This window comes from Phodopus roborovskii, unplaced genomic scaffold (genome assembly GCF_943737965.1).
Source record: "Phodopus roborovskii unplaced genomic scaffold, PHOROB, whole genome shotgun sequence".
Taxonomy (NCBI): domain Eukaryota; kingdom Metazoa; phylum Chordata; class Mammalia; order Rodentia; family Cricetidae; genus Phodopus; species Phodopus roborovskii.
Genome location: NW_026126434.1, coordinates 28,273,902 through 28,289,094, shown reverse-complemented (window position 1 = coordinate 28,289,094; position 15,193 = coordinate 28,273,902). Strand labels below are relative to the sequence as shown.

Below are 15,193 nucleotides of genomic sequence, written 5' to 3'. Positions count from 1 at the left end.
CAGCTCACAGCTGTCTATAATTCCAGTGCCAGAAGATCTGACTCCTTCACACAGACTTACATGCAAGCAAAACACCAATGCACATAAAGTAAAACTAAATTTTAAAAAATTAAAGTGAAAAGCAAGGTGGAGATAAGGAAGAAGGTCCAGTTCAGTGCTGGCTTCTGCACACACAGAATGGAGGTGGAAGGGACAAGGGCAGCTTGCAGTCTGAACTGGAGAGCAGGGTGTGAGGGATGAGACCGGCGTAATAAGAACAAAAACAACGAAGTTTTTAAAAAGACAGCAAGAAGGACTCCAGGAAGCCACTGGAAAGAGACCAGGCACCAGCAGAGGATTCCTTTGTTCCCACTGGTTTTTTAAGACAGGGTTTCTCTGTAGCTTTGGAGCCTGCCTGGAACTTGCTCTGTAGACCAGACTGGACTTGAACTCACAGAGATCCACCTGCCTCTGTTTCCGGTGAGTGGTGCAGGTGTGCTCTGTGGCAAGCAGCAGTCACCACACAGAACTAGGGCCTTGCTACCCTCAGAGCCCTACCCCACGGAGTTCTAGATGGGATGGAAGCAAGATCCCTGAGCCAAGCAGAGCCAGAAGGGCAGACACAGGTGCTCCTGCTTGGCTTCAACAGGCAGGGCAGCACCTAGCTTTCACCTCACCCAACTGGGAGCCATCTGTGCTAAAATTTCAGGACATAAAAACAGCATAGCCAATACACACAACCATTCCATAGGCTGTTTGACAAGACTAGCATGTCACATTCTGCTCTCTGCAGAACACACCCATGTCTGTTTGCTGAGGCCAAAGAGCCTAAGCAACACAGGCTTTTGCTTTTCAGTACTGGGGACAGAACCTTGTGCATGCTGGCCAAACATTCAACAGGTGGAGCTACCTCTGCAGTCCTCCGTTATGGTTCTTAGATGTTCCTTAAGAATTTCTGAGAAAAAGGCTCATAGCCACGGGTGCAGACTGTCTGTGGGCTGCAGCTTGGAAGTCTACTCTTCCTCTCTTGGGAGGATCTGGCCTCTGACTCTGAGAAAGGCCTCCTCACCCTGCCTACACATCAGTGTTCTCTCAAGTCTCACCCTAGACCTGTTCCTGGGTGGTCCTGTCTTGTTCCAGGCTCTCCAATAGCCCTGACCTTCCTCTGGGAAAATCTGGCCTCTAAAACTGTAGGCATCACCCCCACAACCCCCCCCTAAAAAAAAAACCCAAAACAAAGAGCTGGGTGTGGGTGGTATATGCCTTTAATCCCAGTACTCGAGAGGCATAGGCAGGCAGGTGATCTCTTCATTAGTTAATTTTTTCTTTTTTTGGTTTTTTGAGACAGGGTTTCTCTGTATTTCTTTGGAGCCTGTCCTAGAACTTGCTCTGCAGACCAGGCTGGAGTTGAATTCCTGGACAGCCAGGATGACACAGAGAAACCTTGTCTCGAAAAATAAAAAAACAAAAACTGAAGGCAAAGAGTAATCCACACTCATGCCTTCTCACTAGTGACTAGTCTCTCCATCCCAGAAGGAATGATAACCTGGGCTCGGTTAGTCCTGAAGAGCTTCTCACCATGCAGAGTTGGGGAAGCTACTGACCCTTTAGTGGCTTAGATTGTTGAATTCAAGGCCAAAGAACCAGAAACACAGCTCAAATCAAGAAATGGCCAGCAGGAGTTTGCAGGCACAAAGATTTCCTATAAGGAACCACTTCATAGGAATGAAGGCCTAACAGCCAGACTGAGACTCATCCTTTTCTCCACTCAGTTAGAAATACTACTCTAAAGTCAGCTCACCCTTAATCCCAGCACTCAAGAGGCAGAGGCAGGTCTTTCTGAGTTCAAGGCCAGCCTGGTCTAGGACAGCCAAAGAAACCCTGTCTGGAAAAACTAAAGTAAATAAAATAGAGGTCCTTCCCAGTGGTGTGTAATAAGTCAGGTGTTAGGGCTCAAAACTGGTTCTCTGTAAGTTATGATAAAAACCTGGGTTGACAACTGACCATCAGGGAAGAGCAGAGGCCCTGTGGCTGGTGAGAGAGCAGTCTTCCCACTGGGCTCTCCTTCCTAGGGCACAGGCAATATCTAAGCCAAGCTAGTGTTCCCTGAATCATCACTGTACAGGGAGCTTCAGGGACAGAACTCTCTTACAAAGCTTCATGTCAGAGATGGCCAAACTCAATTCAGGCAGTGCACCCACCCAAACACCACAGATGGAAAAGAAGGCATCTCCCACTCTTCTAGCACTCGGCTAACAGGTTTCTGGGTTAGCACCAACCCACAGTCACAACACAAAGCTGCAGAGAGTGGGTTAGGGACACCCTTACATGTCAGTCAGCCTCTCTCAACAGTACAATGTGAAATGGAAACAGAGCTTTCTGGACACTGGGCTCTGCTCCTGCACATTCCAAATGACAGGGAGGTCACTACTGGGCCATCATGGCTGCCAGAGGAGGCTGGCCCCACACAAGGTGAAGAAGAGGGCAGATATACCTTTGGAAAGAGCCACATGGCTTCTGTGTTCCCCCATGCTGTCTGGCTGCACCATCCTGCTCCCGCCCACCTTTGTCAAGAAGAAAATTTGTCAAATACAGCCATTTCTCCTTTTCCTCAAAAATTTTTTCTTCAGGTATTTCCCCTTTAATTCTAAATCTTATCTTGATGAGGACACACTCAGAGTACACTTCAAAAATAGCAAAATCAGTCCACTGCAACACAAACCACACTGTTTAACAGGGGGTGGGGGATGGTCATGCCTTAAAAAACCCAGCACTCAGGAGGCAGAGACAGGTGGATGGATCTCTGAGTTCAAGGCCAGCATGGTCTACAGATCGAGTTCTAGGACAGCCAGGGCTACATAGAGAAACTGTCTCAGGCTGGGGGGGGAAAAAATCAGTGCTCCTTCAGGTCTTTCTGTGACCCAGGATGGGCATGTAGCTCATGCTGAGCTATTTTTAGAATGGAGATGGGACTCTAGGCATGTGCCTGGATGAAATAGAAATGAATGAAGGACAGCATTGCCAGACACAGGGCAGCAGGGTGAGCAAGAGCCTAGCCCCTAACGGGTACTGCACCAGAGGAGAAAGGAGGTCGGAGGGCAGCCAGGCTTTCCCTGAGAGCCAGCCTTTCCGCCCCAGCAAGCTGAGGTCTGTAGGCCAACTCCTGATCCACACACTATCTCTTTGCTACCAAGGAACTTGGCTATGCAGCGACTTTTATAAACTACTCTGACCACTCCTGGGTGCAGTGGCCCATGGTCCCTGGCACTGCAGGAAGCAAGGCCTCTAGTGGCCTCCCTGTTGTGGGGACTATACAGCACAAGGCAGAGGCCAGAAGTCCTCTGTGCCCAGATTCTAGGCGTTCAGCTGCCTCCCAGGCAGTGACATGCCCACAGTGTTCATCCAGGTAAGGTGACAAGGGGCTTTCTCCGGGCAGCACTGACTGAGCAGGAGCACACTGCAGAAACCAAACTGTTGTCCAATAGGACTCTTTGTCTGAGTCACTTCTGCCTTAGCCCCCAAATGTTGAGATTATACTCATTAACCTGGGGTAAAACTATGCCTGGCTTCTTGCTTGTTCTCATATCAGACATGCAAAGTTAATTCCTGGCTCAAAAAGGATCGTAAGACTTCAGTGGTGTTTCCTCAATGTTTAAAAATCATAAAGAAGCCTTTTTTTTTTTTTTTTTTTTTTTTTTTTTTTGCACAGCCAGGAAATGGTGGCACATGCCTTTAATTCCAGTACTCATGGGAGAGATCTCTGTGAATTCGAGGCCCGCATGCTCTACAGAGTGAGTTCCAGGAAGCCAGGGACTACAGAGAAACCCTGTCTCAAAAACACAACCAAACAAACAAATATGCCATCATTTTCTATCCCAAGTTTGGTTGACTCTAATGGGTATTTCAGTAGCAATAGAATCTAGAAAATGCAATTCTGTGACCAGACACTGAGCACAGGAACCTATTCCTATAAAGCCTAGAAGAAGCAAGCATAGGAAAATTTGTGGTGACTCCATGTCTGTGACAGTCTGGATCCCAGGTAGTTTAGTCTTGTTTTTACTTTCTTCTTTCTACCCTCTACACCAAGTTAAAGGCTATGGCTCTAACAATCTATCACAAAAGGCCTCCAACTATGCCAGCAGCAACAGCCAGTGTGTGGCTGGTGTCAGGAGGGAAAAGGTCGGCCTTCCTCCTCAGGGCACAGGAAAGCACCAGAACCCTGACAGTGGGGTTATTCAGAGCTGGCTTCCATTAACTGGTGGTGACTGCTAACCACTCCAACAGGACCATTGATGCCACTGAAGAGGCACAGTTCACTTTCTGACCCAGTGATTCTAAGAGCATTCAAAAGCAGCCTTTGGGGATGGGTTATTGGAGTAGCAGCCCAGTCAGCACAGCTGTGGAGTACAGTTCCCAGCAGAGCAAGCTCCACTGCTGGGCACCCAAACGACATGGTTTGGGAATACGTTTTCTCTGTGTGTGTGTGGACGAGACTCTAAGCCAGGCAACAAACAGCAGAGTGTTTGTCTACAAGTGGTCCAGCAAGTTGGTCTCTAGATTCAAATCTCATGGTGCTAGCTCTACCCTCTGGACCCCTCCCCTGGGAGGCCATTTCTGTCTCACAGGTCTGAGAGAGTCCATGACCTCACCCACCCACCCACCCACCCACCCACACTGAGTTGGATCTGTGTGGTGTCAAAATTGGGGGACAAGATGCAAATTAGATACATGAAAGATTTAAAGTTTACCAGGTGATATCCAAAAAGTGTTGAATGTTGATGGCTCAGGCTCACACATATTCCTCAAGTGCAACGAAAGAGTAAAAGCTTTTCAAAGTTTGAGTATTTATTAGTTTTTAAATAAAGAGAAGTACTGTTTTAATTTCACATCTTGGCTACGTTTCAAACAGGCAATGCCAGAGTCCCGAGCCCACACTAAACCAGGCATCAGCTCCTTCCCACCCTCCTTGTTCAAGGTCTTGTCCAAGACCTTTTATTTCTCAACTAAACACCACAACTGGTAGAAAAGTTCAGCACAAAACACCAACAGGAGCCTTTAGCAAGCCAGAGGGTCACAAAGTGAGCCCCTCCTACAGATGACCTTTTACAGGGGCAGACAGCAAGCTAGTGTGCAACCATTGGCACATGCTCCGACCTCAGAGACACAGGTACACTTTCCCTGTGTCCTTCTCAGGGTCTCAGTGGGGCCTCAGCACAGGGACAGGTCTGTGCAGGATGGCTTCAGAGCATTGGGTCATATCCAGGTCAGAGTGGTGTAAGGCATACAAGGGTAAGGGCCATGTCAGCAATGAACAGCGTTAAGGAAAAAATTCCCAGGCAGCAGGACAGACATGGTGCGTGATGGTCCAGTTTCTAAGACAGGGAAGGTATCCAGTTTAAAGCCTACTGTGAACACACATCAGTCAGCAGAATTCAATTTCTAGCACTTTCTTTGGCTCTGGCTGAGGCCATTTGCTCCAGGCTTGGTAACAGAAAAGAAAACAGGTTCCTTGGTATGGAAACAGCCTTCAAGAAGGCTAGGGTCCCAGGAGCAAAGGAAGATGGCTAAGCTCACCGTGGCTGGGGAATAGAGGACAGGGAAGCCTGCCCAGTCACCAGCATTGAAACAAACATGTAAAGTGTGAGGGGTCTTAAACTAGAAATACCCAGGATAAAAAATAAAAGAAAAAGAAAAGCAAAACTCTGCAAAAACTAAACAGTCAAGATGTTCTTTCTAAATCTCTCATTTACACATATCCTGTTTGTGTAGACAAATGCATCCTGAGGGACATGGCTACCCCTTGGGCCTCAACAGCATATCACAGGACAGATTCCTACAAGGTTTCATCTCACATGGGTGTCTTTTAATGAAAAAAAAAAAAAAATTTAGAGAAAATACCTGGCTAGGCTGGGATGAGGCAAATGGGAACGCTTCAGAACCCAAAATGGGAGGGAGAACAGGGTTCCTCTCTCAGGGGGCAGGGTGAGGGAGGGAGGAATGGAGCATGCAGGAAAGTACTCGTGAGTTACATCCCAGTCCCACCCTCAGGAAAAAGAGAAAGAAGTTCCCATCACCCCACACACCACCCACATCACTCCACAACCCAGCAGCGCCTCAGTGTACCCCTCTCTGTTGCCCACCATGCCTGGGTCAAAGAGGAGGCTGTGAGGAGGGTGAGGGAGTGGTGAGGAGAGCCACACTTCAGTCTGGTTTCCACTCTCTGGCTCTTACAGCAAGTCTGCAGTCATCTGATGCCTGACACGGAAGTGGAGTATGAGGTGGCCACGACAGGGGTGCCGTTGTTGGCAGAGTAGCCTTGCCTCAGCGCCTCAAAGTAGGATGCCTGCACAGGCTTGTGACATTGTAGCACTTTGATGGCATCTTCTATTTTAAACCACTCTCTCTTCCTTCCTGTGGAGGCAGAGGGAGACATGAAGACAAGCTGCAGACATTGAGCACAGTTCTGAGAGGATTTGGGGGGAACATTCCAGCCAGGCTTCATGGCTGCTGTGGTCCCTGTGATTCCAGCACTCTGGAGGCAAAAGCAGGAGGAACAGGGACTAAAGGTCGTGCTTGGCTACCCAGGGAACCCAAGGCCAGCCTAGGTAGGCTACAGAGAGCCTCCCTCAACCCCATGTCCAAAGCTGCTCAATGCTTTCATTTCCTTACACAAGTAAAGCCAGTGCTCCACACAATCCAAATGTCCTACAGAGCTGACTTTGGGAGACCAGCCCTTCCAGGGGTCTGAGCACATCAGCCTATACTTTCAAGGAGGGTTCCATCCTCCTCATCTTTGGCAAAACTACACAGGCCTGCCAGCATGATTGTGATGCTAGACTTAAAATTTGCTATTATCCTCCTTTTATTTAAAAAATGTGTAAGTGATGGATCTGTCACAGGAAATAAGGGGTAATGGTGCAGGCCTGGTGACCTGAGTTCAGGCTCTGAAACTATAAAAACGAAGACGAGAACTGATTCCACAGAGCTGTTCTCTGACTCCATGTGCATGCATGGCAACAGTGCACCCACATGGCAGGCAGTGGTGGCACACACCTTTAATCCAGCACTTAGGAGGCAGAGGCAGGTGGATCACTGTGAGTTGAAAGCCAACCTGGTCTACACAGCCAGGGTTACAGAGCGAAATCTTGTCTCAAAAAAACAAAAACAAACAATAAAGAGTTCACCCACATGCACATACAACACACATGCAAATATAGAAAAAAGAGAAAACAAAACTCACACAATTTACCAAACTACCTTTTTGAGCCTACTTTTATTAAAATTGATGTTTTATTTTATTGAGGTGTGGTCTTTTCTATGTAGCCCTGGTGTCTTTCTGGAACCTGCTTTGTAGACTGGCTGGCCCAAAACTCATAGAGATCATCCTGCCTTTGCCTCCAGAGTGTTAATACTAAAGGGTAAGCCACCGTGACTGGCCTACTTTCCTCCTATAAATACCCTCTTCTGGCTCTGTGGGCAAGAAAATACAATTGCTTCAAAATGGAGAAGCTGAGATGGAAAGAGCTCAATGAGTGGACACTAAAGTGTGAGGTCTGGGCTTCTACTTCCAACAGTGCAAAAAATAGATAAAATACAGCCTCAAGGCCAGGAGCAAGGCCATGAAGTCAGTGTGCTATACCCCAGCAGATCACTGGCTCCAACAAACTGAGGAGCACTGGCCAAGTCACAGACCCTTCAGTATTCGACTCTTCATCTGTAAGGTGGATAATAAGCAGGACTCAGCCCCGGATCTCCTCTGAAGATCAGTTACAGAAAGCCCCTCAGTGACACCTAGCACCCAGTCCCTGACAGGAGTCTGCCCTTTTCTTTTCAGATTTACCTATTTTATGTGTAACTGCATGTATACCTGGTATCTGTAAAGTCCAGAAGAGGGAATCAGAATCCCTGAACCTGGAGCCACAGAGGGCTGTGAGCCACCATGTGGTGCTGGGAATCTGAACCCTGGAAGAGCAGCCAGTGCTCTTAAACACTGAGCCAGCTCTCCAGTCTCCAGTTCCTCAAAGGTTGTTTTTTAACATTGTAGTTTGTTCTTTCATTTACTTTTTTTTTTGAGACAGGGTTTCTCTGTGTAGCCCTGGCCATCTCTGTTGACCTGGCTGGTCTCAAACTCTGAGATCCACCAGTCTCTGCCTTCCGAGTGCTGGGATTACAGGCGTGCACCACCACCACCTGGTGACATGGTTTTTATTTACATCTATGTCTACATCTATCTCTCTACATAGACAGGCTGTATGTATGTAGATGGACCCCAGCTGGCTGGCCCCTGTGTGTGATGGGCAAATCCCCAACACTGAGCTAAATCCTTAGTCCCTGAGAAAAGATACTTAGCTGCTATTTTAACTTCCCAGGAAAGGACTCAGGGCCTGAGGCTGCCCCAAGGAAGGACTGGCCTTCCATAGCTCTGCTGCTGGATTGTTTCCCAAAATGGCCACTTCCAATGCTTTAGATGCCTTCACTGGAATTACTAGTGAGCAATGCTAAGAAGTGACGAAAAGGATTGCATGGGCACTAATGAGCAATAATGGGTTAAAACCCAGGTGTGGCTCTGCCAGGCTGTGGCAAGGACAGGTACATAACAAACCCACCTTGATCTTTTCATCCCTGCACCCCTGATTAATTTTCCTGAATGTTTGTGTGATGCTGGGGATGGAATCCAGGCCCTCTGCTTCTGTACACCCCAGCCCAGTGTACGAATAACAGTCCTTTAAGACCCAAGACTGCATCTTGCTCTCATCTTTGGTCCAGGCCCAGGTCAGTATCTGTTCAAAAGGTATAGCAGAGTACAGACCTTGGGGAGGATCCAATTTTATTTTAGAAACAATCCCAACCTCAGCTGTTGCTGTTTCTTTCTTTCTTTCTTTTTTTTTTTTAATTGGGGGGTGTGTGTTCAAGAAAGGATTCTTTGTGTAGCCCTGGCATTTCTGGAACTCACTCCACGAGCAGGCTGGCCTTGAACTCACAAAGATCCTCCTGCCTCAGTCTCCCATGTGCTGGGATTAAAGGTGTGCACCACCATTGCCTGGCCTCAGCTTCTTCTTAGACACCTCAAATGCTACCTTCCTCAGCTTCAAGATGCACATGCTTGCTTACTTAGCACACACTCTAGCATCTTCCCCAGCCAGCCACAGGGCAGTGTCTGAACACAGCAGGCTGGTCCTGTAGTGTGACTTACCAATGTTCACGGAGTCTTCCCAGTCTTCCAGCACTTCTGTGACAATAAGCACATACACGTAAGTCCTGTGCTTCCTCTCCTGGTTCTGAAGGGCACAGAAAGGACAGAGGGAGAGCTCTCCTTAGTGGGTTGAGATGCTTGAAGAAGAAACATTGTTATACAATGCCCTCTGCTTTTGCTGTTGTGTTTCAACAGGGCTCCACCAGAATAGAGTACACCTTTGGACTGACTGAGTGTGTGTGTGTGTGTGTGTGTGTGTGTGTGTGTGTGTGTGTGTGTGTGTGTGTGTGTGTAAGAGAGAGAGAGAGCACTCACACATATGAGAAAGAGAGAGAGGGAGGGAGAGCATATTCACACATACCCATGAAGGTCAAAAGGTGTCTGATTTTCTGGAGCTGGAGTTAGAGGTAGCTACCAGACATGGATGCTGAGAATTGAACAGCAATTTGTTTGTTTTTTGATATAGGGTTTCTCTGTGTATCTTTGGAGCCTGTCCTGGACCCACTCTGTAAAACAGGCTGGCTTTGAACTCAGAGATTTGTCTGTCTCTGCCTCCCAAGTGCTGGGATTAAAAGCATGTGCCACCACCAGCTGGTGCAAATTTTTTTTTTTTTTTTTGAGACAGGGTTTCACTATGTAGCCCTGGCTGGCCTGGAAATTGCTATGTAGACTAGGCTGGCCTTGAACTCACAGATCCTCTTGCTGCCTGTGTCTCCCAGGTGGTACAGAGGTTAAAGGGCATGCCACCATGACCAATTAACAAGTTTTTTTTTTTTGTTTTTTTTTTTTCTTTCTTGTTTTTAAAAATAGGGCCTCTCTTCTATATAGTACTGGGTATCCTGGAATTCACTCTGTAGACCAGACTGGCCTTGAACTCACAGAGATCCCTAAGTGTCTTCCTTATGAGTGCTGGGGTTATGGTGCCTTATGAGTGCACCACCATGCCTGTTGGCAAACACTCTTGATGGCTGAGCCACCTGTTCAGCTCATGGCCAGACTCTTCAAGTCTAAACTTTGCACCCTTCCTTCTTCTCCTAACTACAACTCCACAGGAACGATGTACTTGGGAGTGTATAGGCTATGTATCAGGGCCACCATGCAAGCTGAGTGAGGCCTGCCGTCCTCTCTACTCCTGTCTCTCTCTCTCACTTCCTGACCTCCTTTCACATCCACTCTTCCCATCTTTTCTATTCTACTTTTCCCCTCACCTTATAAGAACAGGAGAGACATCAGGAAGGAGATAAACAATACTCTGTATATGCCTGGAGTCCAAATTAAGCTGGGCATAGAGGTTAAGCCTGTAATATCAGCCTGGGAAGGTAAGAACAGGGGACTCCTGGTTCAAACCAGCCTATCAATGAGCTCCAGACCGGTAAGAGGCCCTTCCTCAAAAACAAAACAACAAAACAAAAAAACTAAAAAGCTAGATGGCCTCTAAGGAATGACACGTGAAGTCATCCCCAGGCCTCCACAGACACATGCATCCACATAAACACAAACCAGTAAAAAGAGAATGCTAGTCTGCCCTGCTGCCTGTTCTGACACTCAGGGAGATGCCCTTCTAAAATCAGGACAACCTGGCTAATTACTGAGTCCAGAGCAAAGGTAGTAACAAACTTACCTCAAAAATTCCAACCAACCTTCCTAAGGTCCCTTTTACTCCAGCCTGAAAGACAGAGAAAGAAAAATGACATAGTTACACTGCATGCTGCTCTTTCCAGAAGATCTTCAACTCCCATGTTAGGACACGTGCGCGCGCACACACACACTCTCTCACACACACACACATTCACACCTCGCCCACTCAGGCCTGTGAGCTCATTTACACCTAGATTTCCTGTATGTCACACACAGAATGGTCACAACAAGGCACACTAGAGGAAGACACACTACTGAAGAGCTTTGCAAACAGCTATACTAAAACATTCTGAGGTATTAATTCACCCATTTTTTTAAAAAAAAAAAAAAGATTTATTTATTTATTTATTTATTTATTTATTTATTATGTACGCAACATTATGTGTGTGTATCCCTGAAGCCCAGAAGAGGGCACCAGATCTCATGATAGGTGGTTGTGAACCACCATGTGGTTGCTGGGAATTGAACTCAGGACCTCTTGAAGAGCAGTCAGTGCTCTTAACCTCTAAGCCATCTCTCCAGCCCTGTTAAAACACCTATTTATTCATGCAACAAATATATGCTGAGCCAGGAAACAAGGTGGGTGGCAGAGGGTCAGAGGGCCAGCAATGCCCAGGCTGGGGTACAAACATGGTCCCTGACTAGAGCCTTAACTGACAAGCCCTTGGCTGTCTGTGTGCAAAAGACTGCAGCAGAGTTGAAAAACCCAAGGACCCACAGTCAGCCAATGAAACCATCAACATACAGTACTCCCAGTGACATGTCACGACAGATTTACCATGATGGAGAAATAGGGAGAGAGCATCTGCATGGCTATTTCTACCTTCTCATTGCATGTTCTTCCTGTCCAAGGCCTGTCTGATTGCTAGTGGCACCTCAATGCATTCCTGGACATGGCTTTCCCATGTCCAGGGTAGTTCTCACATCTAACTGTTCTTCTCATCTCCATTCCATCATGTATACTTTGGTTTCCATGCTTTCCCCTCTTTAAAGTTATTTATTCACTGAAAGGGACACTGGATTCCCTGAAACAGGAGCATCAAGAGGTTGAGTCACGAAACCTGAGTGTTGAGAACCAAACCCGGGTCATCAGGAGAGCGTGTGCTCTTAACTGCTGTGTCAGCTCTCTAGCCTCGTTTTCAAAAATAATCCAGATGGGTTTCTCTGTGTGGCCCTGGCTGTCTGAGAACCCATGAAGACCAGGCTGGCCTCTAACTCAGATGTCCACTTGCCTCTGCTTCCTGAGTGCTGGGGTTAAAGGCTTGATTTAGAAACTGTTTGTTTTCTTTTTGGAAACTTTTTTTCTTTTGTAATTTAAGACAATGTCTCACTGTAGCCTAGGCTCACAGAGATGCACCTTCCTTTGATGGGATTAGAGGTGGCATTACCACTGCCACGACAATTCTTAAGAGACAATAAGAGAAACAAAGAGACTGATGTAAGTAAAGGATTAGATTCCAGCAGGTGTGGTGGTGCAAGCCTTTAATTCTAGCTGGGGGGGGGGGCGGAGGCAGAGGCAGGTGGATCTCTGTGAGGCCAGCTTCCTCTACAGAGGGAGTTCTATGACAACTAGCTTTACATAGAAAAACACTGTCATTAAAAAAAAAAAAAAAAAAAAAAAAGACTTGTATTTTGAAATTAATCTGTTACCTCTCAAGGAATCCGCAGGTCTGTTATATCCACTCACCTTTGAGGCTCTTGGTAAGGTGAAGAGGACCGCCTCACATTCTCAAGTCAGCTAGTGCATGAGCTAGCCAGGGAGTGGCCCGAGCAAAGCTGTGCTCTTGCACATCCAACTAGAAAGCCAGCTAGCTCTGATCCCAGCAGCATGAACACATGTCACCTCTGGCCATGATCACTTGAGTTTCTGCCACTGGCCTCCATAGGTAAGGCCTATGAGGCCTACTGGTCACAGAAGACACTGCTCCCATTGTGCAGTATGCTCTTTCCAGCAGCTGCAATCTAGCTAATGTGCATGTTTCTTCAAATGGCCTCCAACATCACAATGACAAATTAGTCTGTGATGGAAATAGTGTAAAGGCTTCTTTCCTTTTTTATTTTTTTGTTTTTGTTTTTTTGAGGCAGGGTTTCTCTGTGTAGCTTTGGAAGCTGTCCTGGAACTCGCTCTGTAGGCCAGGCTGGCTTCAAACTCAGAGATCTGTCTGCCTCTACCTCCCCCTCTTTCCCCCCCCCCAACCCTGAGTGCTGGGATTAAAGGTGCACGCCCCACCAATGTCCAGCAACTTTACTTTTATGTATATGAATATTTTCCTGCACATCTTTGAACCACGTACATGCCTAGTGCCTGCAGAGGTTAGAAAAAGCATCACATCCTGGAATTGGAGTTACTACACAGACTGCTGTGAGCTGCCACATGGGTACTGGGAACCTGTAACCTGGTTTTCTCTGCAAGCCCAACAGTGCTCTTAATTCCAGTGCTGCTACCCCAGCCCCTCAATGTACAATTCTGACAATGCAAACAATAACTTTGTTTTTCTTTTTTAGTCAATGACTCATGTAGTCTAGGCTAGTCTTTATCTTCCTGTAGAGCTGAGATAATCCTGAACTCTAACCCTTCTGTCTTATCTCCCAATGCTGGGTTATGGGCATGATACCCTCATTTTCGTGGTTAGGGGATGAAACCAATGCATGCTGGAGGAGCACTCATGGCCTGAACCACTCCGAATGTAACCACAGCAGTCTGTGCACACACTGAGTCAGAAGAGGATGGAAATAGAAAAAAAGCATTTTTTTTTTTCAGAATGATGAATGCATTCTTATGAAGTATAGCATAATTCAAATAATGCTGTCACCTATACTTTTAAATTAACTGGGTATCCATCCACTTGACAGAAGCCTATCTAAAGTGAGTCTACCATCATTCTCCAAGTGCAAGTAGAGACACACCAGGCGTGGTGGTTCATGCCATCAATCCTGGCAGGGAGGAAAGGCAGGCAGACCTGTGACCTAGAGGTCAGCCTGGTCTACAGAGTGTTTCAGGATAGCCAGGGCTACACGGTGAGATTTTATCTCAAACAAGCAAGTACACAAACCCAAACAACAGAAACATTCCTTTATCTGTTTTAAAAACCGGGACTTAGTAGTTTCTTAGAGGAAATGCCCTTAAACACATTTCAGAAGCCAGGCATAATGACTCATGTCTGTAATTCTTGCACTTGGAGACTGAGGCAGGAGGACTCTCTTGAGTTTGAGGACAACCTGGGTCACCCTGTCCAAAACAACAATGAAGAAAACAAAAAAGGATTTCAGAACTGTAGAACAGCTCAGGTGTGGTTGTCTGCCTAGCATGGAGATGGGGTGTGGTCCCCAGGTGGGGGTCTCTGCCTAGCATGGAGGCAGGGTGTGATTCCCAGGTGGGGGGGTGTCTGCTAGCATGGAGGCAGGGTGTGATCCCCAGGTGGGGCCTCTGCCTAGCATGGAGATGGGGTGTGGTCCCCAGCACATACAGTGGTGTAGAACAGAAAGACTTTAGTTGGGTCTAATGCTAGTGGAGGAAGGTTCTTCATAGAGATCTCCCCCAGGACCACTCTTTTAAACTCCTGATGTTTTCACAGTTCTCAGAAGCCAGCTCTCAACTGTGCACTTGGGTATTTTTAAAACCCACATGACTGGGAATGCAGGTCTGGACAGGCGTCCAGCAAAGCATCTGACAGCTACTTGGCTCAGACATTTGACTCAGACATGTGTGAGTTCAGTGCAGTCAGGTGCTGGTGGCATGCCTGCAATATAATTTCCAACAGTACAAAAACAGCCAAATACAAACCCACCCCAAACAAATATGCCATGACCAGGGAAGCAACTTTTCTACCGGGAACTCACTATGTAAACCAGGCTAGTTTCAAACCTGCTTCTGCCTGTTTTTAATTACATTTATTAATTTCTGTATGTGTGTAACACAGCTCATAAGCTGGGGTTCAGAGAACAAGTTGCAAGAGATCTAGTGTTCCCTCCCTTTCTACCACTGGCTCTAGGGGTGGAACTCAGGTGCACTCCCTGCTGGCCTCTTGCAATCTCATCTCTTACGTACTCTGATCTTTGAGAACAGTCTTAAGAAGCCTACAGTGGAGAAGGAAGAAAAGCAAAAGCACACACGGGAAACAGATAAATGCTACTGATGGCATAAAATATGTATTTCCAAATGTCTACATTAAAAACAAATGCTTGGCCGGGCATGGTGGCTTATTTCTTTAATCCTAGTACTCAGGAGGCTGAGGCAGAGATATCTATCTCCATGAGTTCAAGGCCAGCCTGGTCTACAGAGTGAGTTCCAGCGTAGTCAGAGCTACACACACCTTAAAACCCAAATTTGGTTGGCAGAGGCTCATTCTTATACAGAGTTCAAAGACAACTAGGGCCTATCTC

At 46.9% G+C, this 15,193-nt stretch overlaps 1 protein-coding gene across 1 annotated transcript in view; it reads right to left on the bottom strand.

Annotated features, from left to right (window-relative positions):
- Positions 1-4,806: 4,806 nt before the first annotated feature.
- Positions 4,807-15,193, bottom strand: part of Nudt3 (nudix hydrolase 3) — a 42,512-nt gene continuing 32,125 nt past the window's right edge. Inside the window, exons 3-5 of the mRNA XM_051187197.1 lie at positions 10,794-10,838; positions 9,173-9,257; positions 4,807-6,390 (exon numbers count right to left, since the gene is read on the bottom strand). Coding sequence (XP_051043154.1) covers positions 6,224-6,390; positions 9,173-9,257; positions 10,794-10,838 — 297 coding nt within the window. The 3' untranslated portion in view covers positions 4,807-6,223. The remainder of the gene's footprint in view (positions 6,391-9,172; positions 9,258-10,793; positions 10,839-15,193) is intronic.